This window comes from Solanum pennellii, chromosome 1 (assembly GCF_001406875.1).
Source record: "Solanum pennellii chromosome 1, SPENNV200".
In the NCBI taxonomy this organism is placed as follows: Eukaryota; Viridiplantae; Streptophyta; class Magnoliopsida; order Solanales; family Solanaceae; genus Solanum; species Solanum pennellii.
Window position 1 is genome coordinate 96,714,982 of NC_028637.1, and position 26,365 is coordinate 96,741,346.

The following is a 26,365-nucleotide window of genomic DNA, read 5'->3' on the forward strand; positions in this document are numbered from 1 at the left end:
TATATACCACTAATAGCCTAAGGTAACAGAGTTCTTTTTCTTCATTATATTCTTGTTTTGTAATACTGAACAGAGTGATTCATGCACTAGTACAAACTCGTTTATTACATGGCATTGTACCAAAGTGTATAATATAACAGGAAAGCCTAGATTTATTTATCCAATTTTACATAAGTAAAAAATAAACTAAAGTTGTTCGATTACAATATGTCTAGTGAAATCTGATTAAGTAGGGTCTGAAAAGAATAGAGTGTAGGCAGATACTCTGCTCATGAAATGCATCAAACCTTAGAAAAGACGAAGAAAAAACAATGAAGAACGCATAAGAGTTGATAAGAAAAAGAAGTGAAAAGTCTATGAGAATAAACAGTAACAACAACAAAATAGTGTAATAATCGAATACAATAAATAATATATGATAAAAACTAAGGGTATATACATACTAGTACTACTACATGTACTAACAAACCAAAACCTTCTAAAAGAAGATAACACTTTATCCCTACTAACATTCTACCCTAATATGTCTTCTATGGAATAAAAATTAGGAAATCATAACACTTTATCCCTACTAACATTCTTCCCTAATATGTCTTCTATGGAATAAAAATTGGTATTTCCTACAAGGACGCGACTAAAAGACCTTTGGTCAAAATTATGAACGGAAAAGGGCCTCAAATACTTAAAGTATTGAAAATGGTACAAAACTACCCTTCATCCACCTATTAACTCCAAAATGTCCTTCTCATCCACCTATGGCTCCAAAGTACCCTTTTCATCCACTTTTGCGTTCAAAATTGACCACTTATTTTAAATACTTGGCACTCAGCTATTGGTTATAATTTAATTTATTAGTATCATTTATAAACCAACCTACTACCCACTCAATTAATAAACCAATTCCAATATCAAAATCGCCCTAAACATTATTAAAACACGATGAAATTACAAATTCCTGAAGAGGACATCCAAAATTGTTCGAGTCTGAATTGAAATCCCAATTAAATTTAGGTTAAACCGCTTATTTAGGAGGACACATTCAATAGGATTCTCTTTCAAGTTTGAATTCGAAATTTATGATTAAAGGTAAAGAAGAAGTACATCCCGAATTAATTCATATACTTTTTTAATATAATTTTTAAATATTTATGATTTATTTTAAATATTAAAATTTTAATATATTATTTTTAAAAAAAATTATCTATTAAGTATCATCACCTAATTGAGACGAACGAATAATTAAGATGAACATAGTTAGACTTTTAAGTTTATCGATAATTTTTATTTAGACACTTGAATTATAATATGTTTTGAGGACTTGAATGTATGATAATGTACTTCTATAGACATTTTCACCTCAAGTTTTTGAAACACTCATTGGCAATAACTTTTCTGTTGTTAGATTAGTAATAAGACGGTTTATTAATAGAGTGGGTTTAATTAGTAATGGGTGGTAGTGGATTGGTTTATAAATTATATTAATAAGTTATATTATAACAAATAGCTGAGCATCATGTATTTAAAAAAATATTTAAATAGTTTAAATTTGTAACCGTTAAATAAGTTTTTAATTTTGAACCCAAAGGTGGATGACAAGGGTATTTTGGAGCCAATAGGTGGATAAGAAGGGTATTTTGGAGCCAACAGGTGGATGGAGGGTAGTTTTGTAGCATTTCTAATACTTTAAGGATATTTTAAGCCCCTGAATTATGAAATACATTTTTATTTTTATAAAAATAGTAATTTATGTTTGATCAAGGTATCAAAATATTTTTGAATTTTCTTTAATTTCAACATCAACTAATACTTAAAAATGCCTTTTTTTTTTCTTCTTCTACATCTTGGTCAAACAACTCAGTAAAATCGTGAAAATGAACATTTTAAAAATTTAAAAACACTTAAAACAACTTATAAATTTGGTCAAACATTCTATAAATCCAAATAATTGAATTAAGGGATATCCAAAATGAAGACATAACTTGTAAAATCAATAAACGAGTTGTTTGTTCATCACATTATTATTACTTGATATATATGGGAATAGCTATTAGCTTAGTCCTATTTTTTGGGAGGTTATCAAAATAACGTGTTTGGAAATTGGGGCTTAGACTGATCGATCACTAGTGTGTTTGTGTAATTTTTTTCTTGGATAACGTGTACATAGACTTCCAATTCCTTGGGATTAATCATAGAATTCAAGATTTCATGTGCATGGGACGGTGACCAAAAGTAGGAACCCCCCACCCCTCAACACATATAAATGTGTTATATGATAGTCACAGTTAATCTGTATATACAAGTAGACACTTGTAACGTTTTATATGGCGTTTTATATGTATTTTGTCACATAAGACATACATGTCTTCTTGTCAACTTTAGACAAGTTTATGTGTCTTTTGTGCATATTTATAATTAAAAGACATAGATATCAGTTGAGTCCAAATTAAAGAGTACATTTATGCTATTATATTTCACATTACACTAACATGAATCCAAGAATTTGGGGAAATTTGATTTTCTAGTCTTTTACAAATTTTGTTTATAATTTCATGTAATTTTTATAAGAGAATTTTAATTTGTTTATGTAATAAAAAATAAAAAATTTAAATCGTAAGTGATCATAAGAGATCATTTCGAGAAGAATGAACAATTGAATGCACATGCCTAAATAATTCCCATGGAATGATGGAATGGGTCCATTTTTGGATCACGGTCGATTCTCTTCCGTATATGAAATAACTGATTTTTTATTTTAAAAAAAAAACAAACAAAACAAAAAACGAGTAATGCATGCAACACGAACATGGTGTTAATTATCGACCTAATAACAGTCATTTATATTTCCTAACTAAAATCTTTATATTAAGTGGAAATATAAAGATTTTTTTGTTAATTATCTATGTTGAAGGTGTAATGGAATTTAAATTATTAGTGTAATTGTTGAGTAATTATTATCACGAGTCAAATAATACATGCACAACACAATCTAAGACAAAGCAAATAGAAAAAAAAGAAGTAACACCAGATTTTAACGAGTTGTTAAAAAGGGGAAAATATATTTTTTTAAAAATAAATTTAAAAAAATATAATTAAAGAATTAAAACAAATAAAATGTGTCCGTATATTATAATGATTGGAAGCCAGAATACGATTAAGTGGGCAACCGTGTAGACGAAGTAATTAACTACATTGACATATATAAATATAAATTAAGAAGATAAAATTACATTGCTAATCAAGCATTTCCTTTTGATTAAAATATCATTAAAGAAACTCCATCTCAGACAAATTCTTTTCTACACTGAGGTAATGTTTTCTGTAGTTGACCATTTTCTATTAAATAAGCAAAAATGATTAAAATAATGCATGATATCAAATTCCAGCTAAAGCAACAATTTATAGATTTTAAAAAACATTTTGTAACATATTCTTTTGAAAAGATAATTAAGCTCTACGCCGGAATTCGCTTATTTAATTAATTAATATTAATCAAGGAAAAGGTAGTTGAGATTGGGAATGATCTCACTAAGGTATAATTATTATTTTTTCTCACCCGACTAAATATAGTTTATTACTGCATCATACTCATATGGATATAAATTGCAATCACAAATAAAAAGTAAAGAAACATAATTTTATTGGTAAAATAAATATGAGTGTAAATTCATTTATTTTCGTGATTTTCTCTTTAATATTTTTTAACACGAGTGCAATTAGTAGCATATTTTTCAAAGATATGATAATTTTTTACCTCCTTGGGATATATTTAATGTCCCGAGATTTTTTGAATTTCTTTGGAGTATTTAGTTGTCAATTGACGGTCGCATCTAAATCTGATCTTTGTGAATATTCCATTAATTTAGGAACTTTTTAAATGCCTCTTCAAGAAAATATATTGCCTTAAATCTTAGTTTAATGTTAAATAGCTTTCAAAAATCTTAACTAAAATTGAATACATTCTGTAAAATCTCATCTGAAATTAAATACGTCTTAAAGTCTCTAAAAAAATCTAAATTTGTCTCGCAAGGTTTAATTAAGATTGCTTCCAAACTAACAAATATTTAAGTATAATATAGTCAAGTAGTTGGTATAAAACGACTTTGAAGTCCTCAACTGGCTCAACAAAGATATGTTTTATCCACAAATCTTAAAAATTGTGTTCATTATTCTTCTTCTTTACTTTCTACAAATGTTTGAGAATTTTTTGGTACTATTATTAGAATTAATGGATAGAATTTTAATTTCTGTAATAAAAGTCAATGCAAGTAATTACATACGTGAAGCTTAAGAAATAATATTAATTGCATGCTTTTTGACTAGCATGGCTTATTTGGCTTGCTGATTCCAGCCTAGCTCTGATTAAATTCCAACTATGTTCATACTATTAGTCTACCTTTGAGAAATTTAATAGGTCTTTCATATGAGGACTTTGAACATTATTTTTCTATATTTCCTGGTTGTGTTTATACTCATTCAGTGTTATAGGTTTGTTTTGATTGTAGTTGGTGACCTTGTCCAAGTATCAACGTAAAAATAGAGGTGGATTCAAAATTTTAAATTGATATATATACCTATAATGTTATTTAATCAACTACTATGTTGTATCAATAAATATACACACCGTTTGGAGTGAACAAGCCACAAATCGAATTAAACTGAAAAAAGCTCTTGACTAGTGGTTTAATTCAATTTTCGGTCTGGTATTGAAAATAAAATTCGATTTTGCTTCAATTGATTTGATTTTAACTAAAAGAAATTAACCTGAGGCTATATCTATATACTTTTATTTAATTTATAAATATTATTTCTTATATTTTTCATAGTTTTTGTCTTTTGATATATTATTTCATGTTTAAGACTTAGAATTTTGAATAGTCCAATAAATATTATATATAAGATGTATACAGATCTTACTTCTATCTTTGTGTGATAGAAAGCTTTTTTTCGATTGCAACAAGTGCAAATAATTATATATGTACCAAGGGACGGAGGCGGAAGCGAGTTCAAATGATCTCAATAAATTTTGCTGTACTATTGAGAATTTTATTAAATATGTACAAATATTAAATTTAGAATCTAATTAATAACTTGAATTCGTCATTCTAAATTAAATTGAGAATAAACATTGGAACTAATTCTAATTTTGCCTCTATATGTATCAAATTAAATTATTCAAACTAAATTATGTAGTCTTTTAGTTGACCTTGAGAAAGGGAGTCAGATAAAAGATAATCTCTACATTATAATTCCTACCATATTACTAACTTTTATACTTACAAAAAATTGATAATAACATGAGAAAAATTTTAATCTCTTAATTTCCTCCTTTCACACACTAAATTAAAGAGGCAGAAGGAAGAATATATAATTAAGAAACACACTTACGTGGAGGTTGTCATTTAATTAAGATATTGACTCATATTTCACGTTTACTTTATACATATGAGTATGAACTAAGTGTAAGATAGAATTTCAAGTATGGTCATTTATTAAAGTATTTAATATTTAATTAATATGTAAACCTACTATCATGGAGAATAACTAGAGTCACACATATCTAAATCATACCTTTGTTATGTCTCTATTGTAACCTAATTGATCATAGATTAATTAGGTACGTCATTATAATAACTCTCTTTTGTTAAAGACGATAAGAACGTGATATAATTAATACATATTTCTCCAACGTTGAAAAAATGCTTAAGTTTACCAAATTTAATTAATTAGTATAATTTTTAACTTAAGAAACGTCAACGTGTGCCGCAGAAATTTGGCTGCCCAACCTGAAACATCAACATAACGTGCTTATAGTTCCATCTTTATCTTTTTGTTAGACTATATAATAATATATTACAACAAAAATAATAATAAGGCACTTATGAATGGTGAATTATTTGTTTCTATAGAAAAATGTAGAATTATTTACACAATCAATGAATATTTTTTGAACTCTTGACCTATGACCTTTTTATTACCTATAGTTCAGAATGACTAGTTAAAAAATTTTCGTCGAAAAATTAAATTATATATATAAAATATTATTTAATGTATATAGATCAAAAAATATATTTACATTAAATTTTAAATTTAAATTTTTAATTTCATCACGATATTTTTTCACACTAAAAATAGGTGCCATCAGCCATGACCATAAAAGTATAGTATACAACTCCTTCTTGACGTGTGCAAAGTCAACTCATCAAAAATATCAGTGTGATTATGAATAATTACTTTTTTGATAAACTTTATAGATTTAAAAATTAAACAAAATGATTACAGAGCACAACATAAATAACTTAAACAGTAAAAAGATTGTGATGAAAAAACTTTTTGACTTTTAAGTACTATACGGAGTATTAAAGTATTAATTATAGTGTCGTATTGAACGGCCTAAACAAGTAAAGTTACCTTGTAGTATCAATCGGATCCAAGAAAAGAAATTCAAAAGGACAAAGGGTGTTTTTCTTACTCCCAAATAGTTTTTCATTTTTTTCGTCAAGTTCGATTAATCAAATAAATTTGAATAATATTTTTATTAAAAAATAATTATAGTATGAAAAATAAATTTCATAAGTGGTATTTTATGTGCTCTCAAATCCCACCTTTTGACACACCTTATATTCACTTTTACTCCCATAGCCCCACTATTTCATCTATACTTTTCGTAATATTTATCTAAATAATATATATACAAATATTTTTCGGATAATATGTTTCGTTTGCATACTATACACTTGAAAATATGTTCAAAATTTTACCTTTTTTTTTCAACCACGGTGTATGGAAAAGGAATAGCAAGGTGAGAATTCAATGCTTCACCAATAAGATAAAAAAGTTCAGATAATCAATCAATTAAACTATTAGAGTTCTCTGTAAAAAAAAATATCTTCGAAGAAAATATATCCTATCATACCAAACACAACAAAAGTCAAAAAGTGAAATATTTTTAAAGTAGAAATTATCTTAGTTTCAAAGCAAAATCCATGTTGTTAGCTTCTACCCCATGGCCATCATCGTTCAAACTTAAGTCTTAGTTTTACCAATAAATAATTGTAAATGAAGTCAAAGCTGGCTAGGCTTGTTGACCCATGCACGTATTTACAAGTCAACCAAGAATTTAATTGGACTAATCCACCTATCAGGTTGATTTCCAATAAATCAAATTATTTTCTTGCCACGAATGCTTTTTTTTTAACCCCTCCACGGAGCTCCCACATATCTACGAATGCATTAATTAGTTGACCGAGTTAGACGGGGTTCATTGCTTCGGACAAATCTATTAATTTTTTTGTAAATCTTATATTTTTATTACAAAATTAAATAACTATATGTATATTAACATGTGAACTCACAAACAAAATTGATTTAGAACCCCAAATTTTTAACTCTAGTCCCGCCTATCAAATTAATTAATGGACAAATTACAGAAATCACATACTTTTAAGGTAAAATTACAATCTATCCCTTAAAAGTTTATAATTATAAAAATTCCTCAAACGAATACAATAATAAAAGCGTTGATATTCTAATCTAATGAACGAGATACATTAATTTAATGCGCGAGATACACTAATATGATGCACGAGATAGACTAATCTAATGTGCGAGGTACATTTCATACATGATACACTAATCTAATGCGCGAGATACATTAATTTGATGAGCGAGGTACACTAATCTGATGCGCGAGATACATTAATTTGATGAGCAAGGTACACTAATCTGATGCAAGGGATACATTTTATGCATGACACACTAATCTGATGCGCGAGATACATTTATGTGATGCGCGAGAATGAGAAATTTTGAAAATTTGTAAAACCTATCGAGGATAATAATAATAAGTAAACTAAAAGATGTATTTCGGTAATTAATCCATTAATTTATGTACAATTATTAGTATTTTTCAAAAACATAGTGTACCGGTTAATAGGGGCGAAGTTAGTACTCCATCTATCCCTTTTTACTTGTCCGCTTATGAATTGACACACCTATTAAGAAAATAATTAATGATGTAGTGAGTTTACCATTTTATCCCTATTAATTATGAAGTGGATGAAAAGTTCTATATTTTTCAAAGTAATTAGTCATTTAATTATGGGTATAATAGGTTAAAAAATTGTACTTTCTTGATTTATTAAAATGGACAAATAATTAAGGACAGACTATAAAAAGAAAATTGGACAAGTAATTAGGGACGAAGATAGTATTTTTTTTTAGATGAAAACAATTTCAAGTATATATACAACTAAAATTTGGCAATTAATAAATGCAAATTCTTACTTCTTCCAATAATCGCGCAAGAAGTTTGGCTCCCCGAGATCACACTTCAATTATCGAATTTTTAGTCGTCAATATTATCAAGCTTAATTTGTTCAAATTTAAAAATGAAATTCCATTTGCTTCATCAAGTATAATTTATTTATTTATTTACTTCTTTTTTTGGTCATTACTAATCAATTTTTCCAAAATCGAATTTATATTCTTCTTGTCTACGCTTGAAAGTTTGTTGGTATTTTTCCATATTTACTAGCTGTAAAGTATAAGACACGCATGTATTTTATATGCATGTGAAAATTAATAGAGTTTTCCTCGAAACTACTTACTGGATTTTAAAGTCGATGTATCAACAATTATTTATCCTTATTAAAATTAATTATATTAAAAAAAATCAAGATCTTCTCGTTCTCGATGTGGACTTATTAATCACGGAATTAATAGTGTTACAACATTAAAGCAAATCGTGAAATTGACTGATCATAACATTTAAGTGTCTCACGTTAGTGTAATTATCGTCTGTTCACTTTTACTTGTCACGCTTTGATTTTTGACACACTCATTAAGAAAATAATTATATATTGATATAGGTATTTTATTTAACTATCCCCTATTAGATGATATCTTGAAAAATAAGTATTTAATGCTGAGGGTAAATATGAAAAAATTTATTATCTTTTCTTGATATGTTAAAGTGACAAGTAAAAAGAAAAATCTATTTTAGAATTAAATTACATGTAAAAGTGAACGGAGGGAGTATTACATGACATGATTTTAAATTTTTCTCTTAGTTAGGAGTTTTGTGGTCCTCCAAAAATTTTTTTACTCCTAAATTTAGTTTTTTGTCGCCAAATTGGCAAATATTTGAATTATATTTAATAATACATAGGTATAGTTTTTTTTTTAAATAAAAAAAACGTGGATTCGGTCGAATGTATAAAAAAGGAAAAGAATTGCTTCCAAACCACAATACTGAATTGTAGGTCTTGTTTAGACCAAGAGAAATTTGACACTCAAATGAATGAAGAAATTTGGATAGTTATCACTAAAGAATGTGGTGCCTGATTCGAGTACGAGTCTTAAATATGGAAAATAAATTTAGGGAGTGCTTACTAATTATTCGAGAATTGGGGCCTGTATAGTAACGTCTCGAGAATAGTTACCGGACATCAGGCGGAAAAAAAAAATAGGTGGGCAGTTGGGCACTGTATTGTCCTCTCGAATTGTCACAATCACAAGAAGAAATTAAAGAAAGTAAAGATGAGAAAGAATATATTACCAGGAAGTTAACACTTGAAAACTTAAAATGACTAAACTTGAAAGAAAAAAAAAATCTGGCCCAGTTTGGTATCTGTCTTGGGTGTTTAGTTTATCAATAAGATATATATTAATTTTGTTAGAAAATACACGTGAATATAACATTAACTAACAATAGAGGAGAAAGATGATATCAACTTTTCTTACTCTTTTGAACTAAAAAAGAATAGTAGTATGAAATATTGAGATTACTAATTCAAAACAATTAAATGGATGCCCTCCATCATAATATTCAATGTTTTTTTTCTATGTCAAATAAATGAGAATAATATTGTAAAATCATAGGAATTAACGAGTTATCAAATATAAAAACTAGAGAATCCATTTTCAAATCGATAACTTGTTTCTTTATAAAATTCTATACCATTAATCCAATCATTCAAGAACACTTCTCTATTTGGATTATCGATTATGATTCAATTTTGAACACGATAGTATCTGCAGTCTAACTTGTTCAAACAACCTCAAGAAATCATAAAGTACAAAATTGACAAGTGACTACTTTAGCAAGATATGGAATTATGCCTGAATGAATATTGATGTTAACTACAGAATATGTACTTTAATTTAGCTCAACACCTTGATCTCTTTGTTTCTGTTTCTTTCAGTCGAAAATAGTAAAAACATATCTAGTAACACAACAAATCTAAAACTGAATGAATGCCCTATGAATATACAGAGCAGAATTCTACAAGTGCTGTTGACCAGCCCTTCTGAAGAAATGATCTATTTGCAAGCATCCTTGAGACTGTGAACTACCTGTTTTCGTGCCGGACTTGCATCTCTTTGTTGATTCTGTACTCTCCTTGTCCTGATCAGGAAGTAAAGAGCAACAAATAAACTTCAACATTCAGATAATTAACCTCTTCCGATAACAGGGTCAAAGTATGAAATATATAATATTAGTTGTTTAAGATGCTCTCAACAGAAGGGAACAATGCATATGACCAAGAAGCAAATGATCTAGTTCTAAATGCAAACACAGTACTTTACAATAAAAATGCAAAGACGATAATTGGTTGGAAGTTGGGAACTTATGCTATCTTAGATACTACGATAATTAGGCTCGTTTATTGTCATTCCTCTGTAGTTGAGCTCAAAATAGTTTAAGCAAATCATAATAGGTGACAAGATGACAACTAAATTGTCCTCCATTCTCTTCTTACATTCTGAACTCTTACCACTTCCACTGAGATGGAGATAAAGCTTTACCACATGAAGGTTACTAATAAAGGTTTTGCTCATGAACAAAGAGGTAATGATGTTGAACAGCATGTCTTTGAATACTATGGGGAACACAAAAAGCCCTATACAGTTTGAAGGTTTCTACCTGAAATGAGCTTATTAACAGATAAGTGAAGATTATAAAACAATGTTGAGCTTAAATGTACAACTCTGTCTTTCTCTTCTCACTTTGTACGTGAGGTAATGGCTTCATTTTATAGTCATGTCTTCTCTCTACAATCTCTATCTTAGTAATGTTACTAAATTATTAGTTATGTCAATACTTAATTAGGCTCTACTACACGTTCTGTCTATCATCCCCCAAAGCCTTCAATTCCACGTTTGTTCCAGAGTACATGTGAACAAACCTTGTGTTTTCTGGATCTGAAAAGTCATGGCTTGATCAATATCATCCTTCTCTCATATCGAACTCTCTACGTGCATTACCAAACTGAGTGAAGGTTGGATATGGGCCTTGCTCAGCATAACATCCTCAAGGTTTTGTATTTGTTTCCAATACCTTTATCAATATTATAACCTTGCTATCTCCGTCGAACAGTTTGTGTATAGCAGGGAGACTATCACAAATTACTTCAAATTCTTTTATGTGTTCATCTGCATATTTTAATCTCATTTTGATACTCTGAATTTGTTGCTTCAACTGAAATTCCTTATCTTTGGTATCTTGTAGGTAATTATCCTCAAGACTCCCCCAAATCTGTTTGGTCGAAGTGCAACCAATAATAAGTAACATTGACTCTTCCAGCTAGCCAACTTCTCACCATGACATCTTTTTCTTCCCATTCTATAAACTTAGGATTGATGTTTTCTTCATCGTCCTTTTCGTTTACCAAAACCTTAGACGGCAGTTCCTTCACAACAATATCACCAATCATCAGGGTTTGCATCAACTGGCTTAAAGAACGTGGGATAGGGTTTAGGATACGGAATAACTTAGGTTAGAACCAAAGCTCTGATACCATGAAGAAGATTTATAAACCAATATTGAGAGTAAAAATACAACTTTTTATGCTTCTCTTCTACATGAGGTGATGGTTCCATTAAATAGCCACGCCATCTTACTTCTTAGATCAGTAATATAACTTATCAAAAACTATGTCAATATCTAATAACTGATCCCAAATTAATTCAGTGATTAGAGTTCCTACTAACGTTCTGCCTATTAATAGGAAATACTAATACAAGTCTAACTTTCTTTTTTGATTCGGAGAAGATCAACCACTTCAAAGATGAAATCTGGATAAACCAAAAAATTAGGAAGTCTCTTTTTTTAATAACTCTGGTGTCCGGGCTAGCTAGAGCACATCTCAACTAATGCAAGACCTGCCACCTCCCATCAGCAACTAATGTTGTCTGCCTAGTGTCTCTGCTGAGTTTTGAACAAGAGACCTTATAGTTCTCAACCCACTTCACTGAACATAAAGATTAGGAAGTTGCAACTGTGTTACTCCATATTTAATCATTACATCAAGAAAGAAACGATAAGAGAGGATTGTCTCCTTACAAGGTCTTGACAATAATTACCTCAGAAGCTAGCGCAAAAGCTGAGTTATGACTTAGGGTCAATATCCATTTTCTTAATGAGTTGTCTTCTTATATAATTTGGGCAAAATCCTTATCTCATAACCTAGGTTTTGGGGCGGTGCTAGACACAATAAGTTAGATTGACCCAAATTCTTGATTTACACAATGTTAGGCCCCTATATTATGTTGTCAACAGCTCCAAATATCCATCACTGACTAAGAGAGGTGTTCCCAGTATGTTTAATAGAATGAGTAGTTGTCTCCTTGTATGATCTTGGCAATCTTCACGTCATGAACTAGTTTTATGGTTAACTTAGGCACAAAGTTCATTTCCTTATCATTGATAAACGAATTAAAAAGCAACATATATCAAGACTTCATAAAAAGGGGAAATTGATAAATGTCTCTAATTAGGATCTCAAAAATTAAAAAATAATAGAAAAAGAAATCAATAAATATCAAATCTTTCTTGTTTTTCTCAAAAATCACTCCAAGGTAAGAAAGAGATCATTTCAAATCCTCCTAGAGGAGTAGTAAATGATGAAGATAAGAAACCAGGCATCTCCGAGTGCAGACTGCTGATGCTGATCACAGTAAAATATGGGAAGGATCTACAGTGGATTCAGCAGAGACCTTAATGAGTAAAGCTACTTAATTTGGAATATGACAGGAACGTAGCAACAATAATTGCACATATACATTTGTAAGTAGAAAGATGAGTAGATACCCACCAGAGAGGCCTGATTTATAGATCGGAGAACTTTAATCCTACCACCTCTGCCATCAGCTCCCACAGAAATCAAATCACCTGAATTTGCACCTGATCCTTGCAACCCTGTAGATCCCTTGTTCTGAACCTTCTTACACCATTTTCCCAAGTGCCTGTTTGTTCCATCAGGGCCTAATAATCCACCGTAGAAGCAATGGTCTCCTGAAATTTTAGACTTACAATGTCAAGAGAGCCTTCTTATGGAGTAATTTTCTTTTCCATAAGGAGGAAATGAATTTCACGACTCCCTCGAGAAAAATCAAAGCAAAGGGTAAAGAGAAGCAATGGCCGATTCATATATATAATCAAACAAAGGGTAAAGTGAATTACGATCATTTGTAAACAGATAATTATTGCAATTCTTCTTCATCTAAACATCCAACGAATTTGCCAGCCCACCAACATCAAAGATGTGAGAGCAAGAGAGAGAGAGAGAACCTATTTCGGCAAGTGAAGTTGGAGCTGAAGTTCCTTTTCTAATGTGAAATGAGGGCTCACCCTGAGTAAAGTCTTTTAGAGGGAGAAGATCATCGTCATCAAGAATAGTTACAGGTGACATGTTAACTGCACTGTTCTTGCCACAATTCTTTAAGCCTGAGAGTTCATCCTTGTTATCTGATGCCTTTACTTGAGTTGCATCTGCAGTCCCTGAACTTACCTTCAATCTTGATAAAATATTCTCATGGACTGCCTTCTTATGGTCAACTAGTGGATTCAGTTTTCGATTTGATACTTGATGCATACAACTGGAAGTCTCAAAAATGCCACCATCCTTATTTTCCTGAAAAGGGATTTTCTCCCGATTATCTTGGTCAAGACAACTAGTTATGATACGATCTGTGGTATCTTTTTCACTCACATCACTAAACATAACCTTCCGTTTTTCCCCTCGACGAGAATCATGACCATAGCCAGTGACCGGATGCAAATGCACTACTGTATCGGCAAGTTCCTTTTTCTGATTCTCGTATGAGCATTTGACAGCTTTCAGTTCTTTACTAACATCTTTTCCAGATTCAACTTCAAAGTTCTTGGAAGCTCTCAAAGTTCTCAAATTTTCATTGTCTCTTGCTTCAACAGCCATCTCAAGCTCTTGGACCCTTGCCTATTAATATTAGCACATTGAAGCATCTTCAAAGCTCAAAGTGAAATTAACAAAATTGGATTGACCAGGACATCAAGCACTTACCTTGAGCTTATCTATCTTCTCTATAGCCTTCTCAAGCTTACTAAGAGAACGCGCCTCCCCCCTCCCAAGGGTGTTGCACTTGGTCATCAATTCTTTGTAACTCCTGCCAGAAGCACACAGTAGTAGTCTTGCATCAAACTTACAGCTTGAAGATAAAGAATGCTGATGTGCCAGATAGAAGCAGACCAGAGTAAACCACAAACTGTACATCTCAAAACACTGGAAAATAACTTAACAATGTAAAAAGATGAGCATTTTAGGGGAAGGATCAGCTGGTGGGAAAATTTTCAGATCTCAATCACAAAACTTCTCTTTTTTTTTTTGTTTTGACGACAAGGGAAACCCACAAGTGCTACCCTTTGGGTAAAACCCCTGCTCCTATGCAATAGCTCGCAAACCACATAGGAGAGGTAACCCGCACTAGGCAAGCCTGGTGCGACGAGCTCGACCCAGAAGGCAAACCCCTTGTTTTTGCTGGCAACGGGTTTCAAACTTGTGCTCAAATTACTGGGCCACCCCGAAAGGTAATCACAAAACTTCTTAAATCAGTTTCCCCCATAATACTTTAAAGGATATCCTAACAAGTCCACAGACAAATTTACAATATATAACTTACTCCGCCCAAATTTATCTTATTAATAGTCGTTGAAGAAAATAATTAAATTCAGAATACTAGTCAGTATCTCTACTAAAAAAAATTAACAACTATAATTACCTATAGAGCAGAAAGAAGCCACTAATATTTTTGAAATAGCACTACTTCCATGTAAGCATGACATAATGCGCAAGAACTCTAATTTTGCAGACTAGAAGTTCTAGTCCAACTATCTTTCAGACTTTACCACTCTGTTGGATGTAAAGAGTCCTAAGGGAAGCGGGGCTTTGATAGAGTTTCTAGGTTGAAGCTTATTTATTAATATGTAGACCTTCATATTCCAACATGCATATTCTGGTATCATGTCAACTATGACTTGCCTGAGCTCAAGCAGAAAACAAATATGATGTGTAACATGTAGTTCATTTCATAAATAAAAGCAACTCCAAAAATAAAATATTACTTGTTACGGATGACCAATGACTTTTTCAAGACGTCAATCGTCTCTTTACTGTTGGCCTGATTGCCCAATGAAGCAAGCTTCAGGACTTCTTCTTCCCCCAAGTTCACATCACAGACTCTAAAGACAAGAACATATATGAGAAGTCGTAACAAATTCTAATACAACAAAAATATGATATAAATGCTTGTTTCCTTAATATAATTCACTTACAGCTTGAGTGCTGCAAGCTCTTTAGCTAGGGCCATACTTCTTTCTTGCAGTCGTCTGCATTCCAAGGTTGATTGATCAAGCTCCTGCAATACGAATTCTCCCAGCACATAGAACTTGTAAGAGTACATTTTTTCCCACTAGAAGGCATTCAGTGCAAGCATGCAATGCACAAATTTATTTGCAATAAATCAAGAGTCAAAACATGTACCTGAGATTTTACATGAAGTAACTGCTGACTGGCTGTCTTCTGTTTTTTAGCTTCGTTCTTTAAAGCCACTTCTACTTTCAACTGCTCTTTGCAACTGAACAACTGAAAATTTCCCAGTACTAGCAAGATTAGTTGAGGGAAAGAAAGTTTTGAGAAGTCTTAGGAGGGATGAATGTGTAGGCAGATATTCTGACATAAATATCTCTCAGAACACTTGGCTGTACAAGGTATGCATCAGCAATCACCACGGGACATTACCTGAACTGGTCTATTTGCTCCCAAGAAACTTTTATGGTTTTGAGCAGAATATCACTGTTCAAATCATTATCCTAATGTTTTGGGTTCCACAACAATTTGAACACAAAAATTCCTAGTTCTCAACCCACTTCATTGAACACTAGGTCACGCCCATGGGTGCCTAATTGTTTTCTCTTGCTGTGAACATGTATACTATATTTAGAGACTAAACAGTCTTATCATTCCCTTCAATACCTCAAATTTTTAGTTTTGAGCTTGGTGGAGTAAAATATCTGGGAATGTACTTGTATTTTTCTGGAATCAAAAACTATCAAACATGTAATGAAAACAAAAATAAAAAAATGTCTCAACTAGAAAACAGATATGCAAACTTCTACAATCACCTCTTTCTACAAATGGAATACTACAATTCTAATCCTTTTTTAGTCAGATTAACAACTTTAATCCAGTCCCATTTCATGAATAGAAATAAAGTACAGTGAATACCATAACCAGTACGCAACTCTAAGCTCTGTATACTGCAAATTCAAGGCAATCAAAACAGGAAAAGGATGAACCATTTACCTCAGCATTAACTTCTTTGATATCTTTTTGTTGCTGTTCCAGAGTAGAAACCAGTTTTAAGACTTTCCCCTCTAACCTTTTGACCTCATTTTGTAATTCACAGGGAGGCCCCCCTTCAACGTCATGTGGTTGCTGGGAAAGACTAGGATCATTTGGATCACCAACTGATTGAAAAAAAAGCCTATGTGTGTTTTTCTCTGTACAAGTCTGTTTGCAAACTGGACAATTCTTCTTTTTTCCATTTGTACAATACTCAAACCATTGCTGCAGACTGATTTTTACAACCATAACATGTGAGGCAGAAGCAACTATAGAGACACAATAAAAAAATGAACCCAAATAGACAAGTTGAGAAAAAAAATTATAATTTAATGGTGCAAAATACCATTGCACCACTCTTCCTTATGGCATTGGTGTAAAAGTTATATAAACACATAATCTCTCACACACACCAGCTGCCAAAGCTCTACATCCACCACTATACAGAGGCATATTTATAGGACAGTAGACTTGACTAGATTAACGTTAATGCTATTCATCTTTTCACATCATAGAAGCCGATCAGATGGATTTATCCGTAAAAACAAGAAACATTTGTAAAGGACATATTATCAGACTTCAAAATTTGCATAAACAACTTCTATAAACTGGTCTAACAATAGCCACTTTCAAATAAAACTCCAAGAACAAATGGGAGAAATTTCATAAAAAGTAGGAGTACAATTTTAGGTAATAACTTTAACCAAATGCAACCCAAAACACATTTAACCAAATCTAGTCTCAGTATTTTCAATTTAAATTTAAGTACTATCCAAACCAAGGATATCTAATACATTTTCCACATACAATTTTTAATCAAGTAAATCCAAACCAAGAATACTAATACAAGTTGGTACCTTTTTCAATCCTTAACCAAGTATAATCCAGCCCACTGATACCCCGTAGAAGTCCCCAAGTATTTTCATTCTTTTACCGAATGAAATCAAAACCAAAGTTAAGTTGGTACCTTTTTCATTGATGTGCAAAAAGAACGAATTTAGTTAAAGAAATGATCTTTAACCAGGGTACCCGACACAAGTCATGAAACATTTTACAACATTCCTATGAATACCACAAGTGGAGTCAGGGGAGTATGGCGTGTACGCAACCTTATCCATGCCATGTGAATATAGGGAATTTGTTTCAGATAGATACTCAGCTAAGATACAAAGCATTTCAGTTTTTAACCCAATAAAACCCAAACCAAGATACCCATCCAAGCTTTGAAACATTTTCAAATTAATTTAAGTGCAACTCAAACAAGAATTCGCAACACAGGTCATATACATTTAAACAAATTAAAGGTACCCAAAACAAGACTTCAACTATTTTCAATTCTTAACTAATTAAAATCAAAATCCAGAATACCCAACTCAAATCTTGAAATAATTTTACTAATGCAACATCAATAGCCGCAAATTAGAAACCAAAATCTCAAGAAACGGGAGTGTACCCAAATACATAACTCACCAGAGCTCGTGAAAGACATGGCCACAAAGAGAAATTGATTGAAGGTCTTCGACTACAGGTTTGAGATCCTCAAAGCATATTGAACAAATGGTCTTGGCAAATGTGTTGCCTCCTACCATTACTAGCAGCACCTCTTTTCTCTATCTTCTCCTTCTTCAGAAAAGGGAAATTGGGTAATGGTGAGCGCCTGAGCGGGAAGAAGAGGGAAAATTGAATTCAGGCAAATGGTGAAATTTTTTTACTCCTTACACGAGCCCTATTTTTCCCTCTTCTTTTGATTTTTCCCTCTTATTCCAACAGTATTTATGTCCAAAGTTTTCTCGAAATTTTTTACTAATTTAGTTGGTTGCTCTGAATTTTATTCGATTACTAGCGCGGTTTTTAAAATAAATATTAAAGGATTAATTTTTTCCAATCAATTATATAGTTTTCTTTATTTTCAAACATAATATTATCACTTTTTTTAATTATATATTAATTATGAAGATAGTTTTGAGAGAGTGATAGTACATTATTAATCAATATGTCAAGATATATTTTCTTTATAACTTTTTTTGTTTGGACAAGTATTGAATATGTCTGTACATTTTATTGAAATATCGATGAGTTTGAATCTTTATATTACAGCATATATTTCGGTGTACTTTTTTTCTTGAATATTTATGATTATATTATAAAAGGAACTGAAAAATACTAATGAAATACATCTACGTGTTTATTATTCTTTTTCATATTGATATGATAAAACTCCTTAGAATATTTTGTTTTTCAAATGTTCTTGTTCCTTTTTTCAAATATACAATTTAAATTTGTATGATTTTTGCATATATCACATTTATTGATATTTTAGACTCTTTAGTTACATTTATATAAAAAGATAAATGTTATCACTCGTCAAATATGTTTTTTCATAAAGTTATCCAAAATGTTATGTTATTGATTATTAAGTTTTAATATATTCAATCTCGAATGAGAATATTTTTTTTTTTTTAAAAGCTATTAACTCGTTTACTATATTTTTATCTATATCTTTTATATGAATTATAAAGATATATAGATTTATATAAACTACAAAGAAAATTTCATAGATAATAAACCTCTTCACATATTATATATATATAATAATAAAATTAAAAGTTAATTAAATTGAATACTCTGATAATATGCTTTTATTTCAAATATACTTCTTGCATTCTCAAATTAATGATTGCATCTCTTTCTATATAAAATTAATGCATGGACATCCTAATATATAATACTCATAACTAAATATATTAAATATAATTTTAAATTTTAGTCATAAAGTTTTTATGTACAAAATTTTGTGTTTTATTTTTATAATGTATTAAAAATCAAATCAACTTATTTAATCACTTGTATTCATCTTTTATTTAAATTTTTCAAAACGTACATATTTAACAAAAATAAATTAATTTAACAAATACGTGAATAAATTTTTTTGACATATATATTTGTCCTATTTTTAAATTTCATAAAATATATATAATATATTTATATTCATTATTTTATTTATTTTGATAATTATAATTTAATATACTTCAAAAGAATTATAAAAATATGATTTTAATAGTATAAAAAAATATAAATATTTAATATTAAAGTATATGCGTGGAGCGCAATTAACATATAAGTAAACCAAAGCAAAAAGATAAAACGTTTCGACTCAAAAATTTACAAAATCTTCAATTATGGAATCAATATTTTCATTTATTAGATTCTGTTTTTCAATGACTTCTTTCAATTCATATAAAATAAAACGTGAAATAAACAATAGATAAACTAATATGGGATAAAAAAAAATAAATAAAATAATAAAAACGTAGTTCATCAAATTACACTATTTTTTTCAATTGTTATTTTTTATTTTGGCAAATAAATTAAATATTTTCTATCGTAGTTCTTTATTTTTTTCTTAAAGGAATAAGTTGTAATACAAGTTGAGAACTTGTGACATTGTATTGCATGGTTTTAATCAAGTTCTTTCAAAATTTATTTTTAATATATTTCTTTTTAAGATGAAAGTGCATAACATTCTAATATGGAAGGTCAACATGAGTACTAAAAATCAAGAAAAAATCAATATGCATATTTATAACATTTTGCTCATCATGAGTACATTAAATGTAAATAAAAATGCATTAACATTCGCCTCAAAAAGGATTGTCTTATTAAGTGGCACACATATTAAGACACCAATTATTATCATATGTTAGTTACAATTTTACCCTTTAACTTAAAAAATCATGCAATTACTCAAGTATAATAAATGTACTTTATGGTTTAAAAAACATGCATTACAAATTAGTACTACTTGAATTTTTCTAGAATTAAATAAGGGCATATTAAGAAAAAAATTGTTGTCCTTTCTTGATTTCTTAAAATGGACAAGTAAATAAGGACAGATATAAAAGGAAATATGAACAAGTAAATAAGGACAGATATAAAAGGAAATATGAACAAGTAAATAAGGACAGATGGAGCACTCATTAAGAAATACAATAAATTATCATAAGTTTACACTTAACACATTTAAAATTTGAGAGTTATGAGGTGTTATAAAGATTATGGAAAAATAAATTTAGAGCCTAAGATTCCGTGCGCAAGAATCGATCTCTTCAACATGAGTAACTAAAAAACAAGAAAAATCAATATGCATAATTCATAACATTTTCCTCATCGTGAGTACATCAAATATGAATTAAAATACATTAACATTTGCTTCAAAAAGAATTGTCTTACAATACACATTTATATAGATATTCATTAAGAACACACAATAATCATAAGTTTACACATTTAAAATTTAAAAGTTATGAGGAGTTATGGAGATTATGGAAATATAAGCTATGAAGATAAAGTGTTACATATTTCTTAGTTTAATAAGGAAAGATTAATGAAATTAATTTTAGGTAATGCTAAGTTCAAAGTTCTAATTATGATTGTAAGATTAGTTTCTCCATTATTTATTTAATAGGAGAAATGAAAAGGTAAGAAACTTAAAATGTTATTAATAAAAAAATTACAATAAAAAAAGTGTTCTACTCCAAATTAATTTTATTAATCACAACTTTACATATATTCTCATACGCTTTCATTACTAACTTAAAAAATGCAAACTTTATATGTTTGATTAAAACAACAACAATGTAGTGTATTTTTACAAAGTGATATCGGGTGTGCTCAATTAGAATATATCATTAAAAATATTCAATACTAAAAAGAATATTTATTCATTTATATTGTGATTGATTACTAATATAATAAACCATACCATATATTTTTAGAGACAAAAATATTCAATAGATATAAAAAAAAGTGTTCATAGATAATATACCTTTAATTCAACCATGAAAAAACCTAAAATATTAATTATATATATATACAGAAACAAAAAATGTACATCTTTTCATCTTCCACGACAACAACAATGAATAGAATAATCATTTTTTGTTCAAAATAAAGAAATAAAATAAAAGAGAACAAAATAATACAACAATGAATCTTCAAAATGTTTGAAAATCATTCAAAATTTTATATTACTATAACTCTCTAATTCTCTATGCATGATTCTCCAAGATAGTTAAGTTTAATTTCTTTCTTCATTTTGTTGAACTTGTACCAAATAATGTGATGAATCTTTCAAGAATATATCTCTGATCTTTATCAAAGTGAAGGTCATATCGTGACATCATCTTTTCTATGTCTTCCTTTTTTATTACTTAAGTACATGATTGATGAAGAAAATAAAAATAAAAGATTATACTACTAAAAAGAAAGAATGAAGAAATAAAAATGAACATGCAACATCTCCGTAGATGATTGGTATTTATAGATAAAATATATCTTAAAAATAGTTAAAAGGGAATTGAAAAGACATAATATTTAAGTAGAGAATATCAATAGATGAGATTTTTTTGTAACTCATTTCATATAATTACAATATTAAATATGATTGAAAGAAGAAAAAATAAATGAAGACCATATAGAGTGCCACATCACCTTGTTTTGATTCTCCTTTATTATATATATATATATATATTTGAATGGTGTGCCTTTCTTATTTCTCCATATCTTACCCCAGTTAATATTATTTTTTCTAATGTCAATAATTTTTCTTGTTTAAAGTCATCTTCTCTCCTTTAATTGTAAAACACAAATGATTAAATTAAATTAAAAAATACACATAATTTTATTTTCTTTTTCATTCATCTCAATATAAGTGTTATGATAGTTTATTTCACGTTCTCAGTCTAATATTTTCATCTAAACATAAAATAGGTAATCACAAAATTATTTATTTCACCATTTATATCATAGCGAAGAGATAAGTTATCTCAAATGCATAGTGAGTTAACTTATCTTAGAATACAGAAGTATCCAATAGGCATATTGGGTTGAATTGAAGATATTAGAATAGATTGAAATTGAAACTAAATGTTGGGTCTTCACGCACTCAAGTTTATTATGAGCTTAAATGGACGAAAAATCGGGTTGAGTCATACCTCGTCCAATTTGACCCGATTACTCTCAATAATTTTAACATATTATCTTTTAACGTTATAGCCACAATTTGACTTTCAAGTCATTTTTTTTTTAAAAAATTTTTACAAATGAATAGATAAATCGTAAAAGATATAAAACAGATAGTAATTCATACCTTCAATAAAGCAACATAAATAATATGAATGCAAATAAAAAGTCTTAAAACTAATTAAAATCAGAGATCAAATTGGGTTCAATTAAGAATTCTCTTAAAATGGATTAAGATTTGAAATGAATTGAGATTGAACTTCATTCAAATTATCCTAAGTCCAACCCTTAAAATTCTGAACAAGTTAGATAGTTACGTAGTGTTAATCTCATTTTTGACACCCCTACTAGAATAACTAATCTCATAACAATTATAATTTAAAAATAACTTATTCTCTACCAAACGACTCAACCATCGAAAATCTTTATTCTTTATTCTTTGGAGCCAATTATTATATATAATAATGATGGATTTGTTAGTGTCTACGTGAATGTGTGCATGTGTACCAATCCAATCTGACAAAGAAAGAAAAGAAAAGAGCAGAAAGGAAAGCATTATGTGCAGAGATAATGATGAAGTGAAGCACAAACAAAGGCCCAAAACATCCCTCTTTAATTCAAGTACTCTTAAAACACTTTGAAGTGATTGAGATATGCACCAACACCTCTTATAGTGGCTATTTATGCAACTTAATAATTTTGATCATATAAGGTGTAGTGTGGTTCTTAAAAAATAAGAAGAAATAATATCCACATAAAAAAAATTATTACACTATTTGGTTATCTAGTGTTTGGTTACTTTTTTCTTCTACCACATAACATAAAGCATTCTAGCAATGTTAATACTCTAGGTTTGGAGTTTCGTTCATGTTTTTCTTTTTGAAAACAAATTCATAATTAATATACGAATAAGTTATACGGAGTTTTTTTTAAAGATTATTTTTAAAAAAATTTATATTTGTATAATATAATAAGAATAACTTAGTTTTCGTATTTTTATTTTATTCCTAATAATTAACTTATAACCACACAAATATATAAGATTTATTTTAGATCATGAATTTTAAAAACTTAATTTATTTTTAAATTTTTATACATGATCAAATAATGTCGCATAAGTTAAGACGTAGAAAATACTAATCTAGAGTATCAATCTGCTTAGTTACAAAAAAAAAAGGGTAAAGAGTTTAAAAGTACTCCAACTTTGGTTGGAATTGTTGTTACAATACAAAACTTTACGGAGAATCTTTTACCCAATTGCAATATTTAATAGTGTATTTTAAAGGTGTATATGTGCCCATGTGGACATATTACTATTTATAATGACGCAATATTTATGGTGTCCAAGTGGACATATATATAACTTTAAAATACAATATTAAATAAAGAAGGGGTAAAAGGTCTTTTCCAAAGTTTGTGTATTGTTATAGTAATTTCGATCAAAAGTCGAATATACTCAAACCTTTTTCATAGAAAAAAAGGGAAAATGCACAACCCCCTCAATCTATATCCGAAATTTCAGAGACACACTTATACTATACTAAGGTCCTATTACCCTCCAAAACTTATTTTATAAGTAATTTTCTACTCCTTCTCGACCTGCGTGGCACTAACTTGAAAAAAAAAGTCAATCAGCGTTGGACCCACAAGATAGTGACACGTAGGCCGAAAAGGGGTAGAAAATTATTAGTAAAATAAGTTCATGGGGGTAATAGGACCTTAGTATAGTGTAAGTGTGTCTCTGAGATTTCGGGCATAGGTTGAGGGGATACTTGTGCATTATCCCGAAAAAAATAATAAAAAATAGAGAAATTCCATACATTTTGATGCTAATTGCATCATTTTTCAAAAGTTTTCTCAATTACAAAATTTTTATATTTTTCATTATTTTCAAATATATTTTTTAGTTATTTAGTACTCCCATTATAAATAATACACCACTTAATAAGAAATATGTATTCGAGAGAGGATTTTATCAGAAATACTTGTGTTAATTTGCTTGACGTGCCATGCAATAAGAAAGAATAATGATGGGCCTGGTCATTGGGGTTTGGCGGTCTCATCACATGTCGTTGTCCCATATATGGGCCTAACTACTAGTATTCCATACCTAAGCATTAATGTTTGAAATCTAGTCAAATTGGAACAAGCCTTTTCACTTATTATAACTTGATAAGATATAATTTTTTGGGAAAATTCTATTTATGAGAAACATATTTAAACAAATAATGTTTTCTAACTATAGTTTACTAATTATGTTTTATGATTATAATTTAATTTGTTATGAAAATTTGTGTTTGTACATCTCGATTTTATGTGTTAAAATATTATACAAATCGTCCATTTTTAATTAATAAATATATGAGCGCTAAGTACGATAATAAAGATAAAAATGAATCTCCTTATCCACGCTAACATTTTTTTTCCCTAAAATGACTTCTACTACAATACTAGATTCATCATATTAGGAAAGCTCCGTTAAAAGGAGAAATTTATATGTGTTATTTTGTATACGTATAAAAAATTTATACATTTTATAGTATGAATTTATCATAGTATGGATATGTTTTATATGTATATTAAATTATATATGTGTAGGATAATATTTGAATACGTATACAAATGGTTGAATTTGTATATAATATAAACTGTGTATATATACGAATTTTAATATACATATAATGAACATATGATTTATATATACAAATATATAAAAACACTTCAATATAAATTAAAAATATGCATGTGTAATGAATATGTTATGCAAATATATAAGTACACTTTAACATAGTTATGTATATACAGTAATGAGTCACAATTATGTATATGTACGAATAATAACAAAAAAATAAGCAAATTGTCAATTTCAATAAGAACTTTTATTATTTTGAATATACAACCACGATTGGTCCTTAACCCTATAATCGATCTGAACAAAGTCAAGAGAAAAAGACTATGGCGACAAAAGTTTGAATAGTACTTACGGTAGAATTACATCGTCAAGATGAAAGCTCAGATAATATACGAATCAAAAAAATAAAAAGATTGAGAAAAGATTTAGACGTTTAATTTTAAGATAGAAAAATCAATTATGAGGAAGATAAAGAATTTCAAATTTCAAAATAAAAGTATAAGAGTAATTTTAGAAGATAAAAGGAAAATGGAAGAGGAGAGATGAGATTTGTATAAATCATATACAAAGACAAGTAAATGTTTTCTTAGTTGGATATACGATGAAACGTAGTTTCTATAATTAATGACAAAAAAATTGAAACTGTAACCGCTCATATTAATTAAATTAAACTACATCCACTTTAACTAATAACATAGTAATGTTTCCTAACTCATGTAACTTTCCCAATTTTTGGATCCAATCAAAAATTTATTCAATTCATTTAATTTATTTGACCTGCTCTTATTTTTAGTATGTTTTTAAAAAATGACGACAAGAGTAAAAGATATTTTAATATACATATTTTAATTTAAAATTAAAATTAAATTTTTTTAATTAAATACCATGTCAAATTAAAATTAATTAAATAAACTAAAACAAAGAAAATAGCTTCAATTCCATAGTGGGAGACGGAGATAGTAAATTGATGGCTTGATGCCCATATAATTTATTTGTATTATGTTTTTCATGATAAAAAATAAATAAATTAGCGCATTGTGTATCATAATATTTT

The 26,365-nt window shown here is 29.1% G+C and overlaps 1 protein-coding gene across 3 annotated transcripts; it reads right to left on the bottom strand.

Moving 5' to 3' along the window:
* Positions 1-10,096: 10,096 nt before the first annotated feature.
* LOC107007582 lies at positions 10,097-18,406 on the bottom strand. 3 transcript variants are annotated; one of them, XM_015206279.2, is made up of 9 exons: positions 18,129-18,406; positions 16,620-16,890; positions 15,798-15,899; positions 15,590-15,672; positions 15,380-15,496; positions 14,322-14,424; positions 13,631-14,237; positions 13,095-13,294; positions 10,097-10,405 (listed from the first exon to the last, which is right to left on the bottom strand). In XM_015206279.2, exons 1-9 carry the CDS (start codon positions 18,245-18,247, stop codon positions 10,283-10,285), a joined length of 1,725 nt encoding a protein of 574 aa, XP_015061765.1. In that variant the 5' UTR covers positions 18,248-18,406; the 3' UTR covers positions 10,097-10,282. The 3 variants fall into 3 exon arrangements, with proteins under 3 accessions (XP_015061765.1, XP_015061747.1, XP_015061757.1); XM_015206261.2 differs by having other exon boundaries at positions 13,571-14,237; XM_015206271.2 differs by lacking the exon at positions 10,097-10,405 and adding an exon at positions 12,822-12,974 and having other exon boundaries at positions 13,571-14,237.
* Between the last annotated feature and the right edge of the window lie 7,959 nt (positions 18,407-26,365).

Coding starts and splice junctions, on each gene's coding strand:
- LOC107007582 (XM_015206261.2), bottom strand. CDS start 18,247: ATGGTAGGAGGCAACACATTTGCCAAGACCATTTGTTCAATATGCTTT. Junction 15,900..16,619: donor TCAAAGAAGTTAATGCTGAG/GTAAATGGTTCA, acceptor GGAAATTTTCAG/TTGTTCAGTTGCAAAGAGCA. Junction 10,406..13,094: donor CTATAAATCAGGCCTCTCTG/GTGGGTATCTAC, acceptor CTTCCTGATCAG/GACAAGGAGAGTACAGAATC.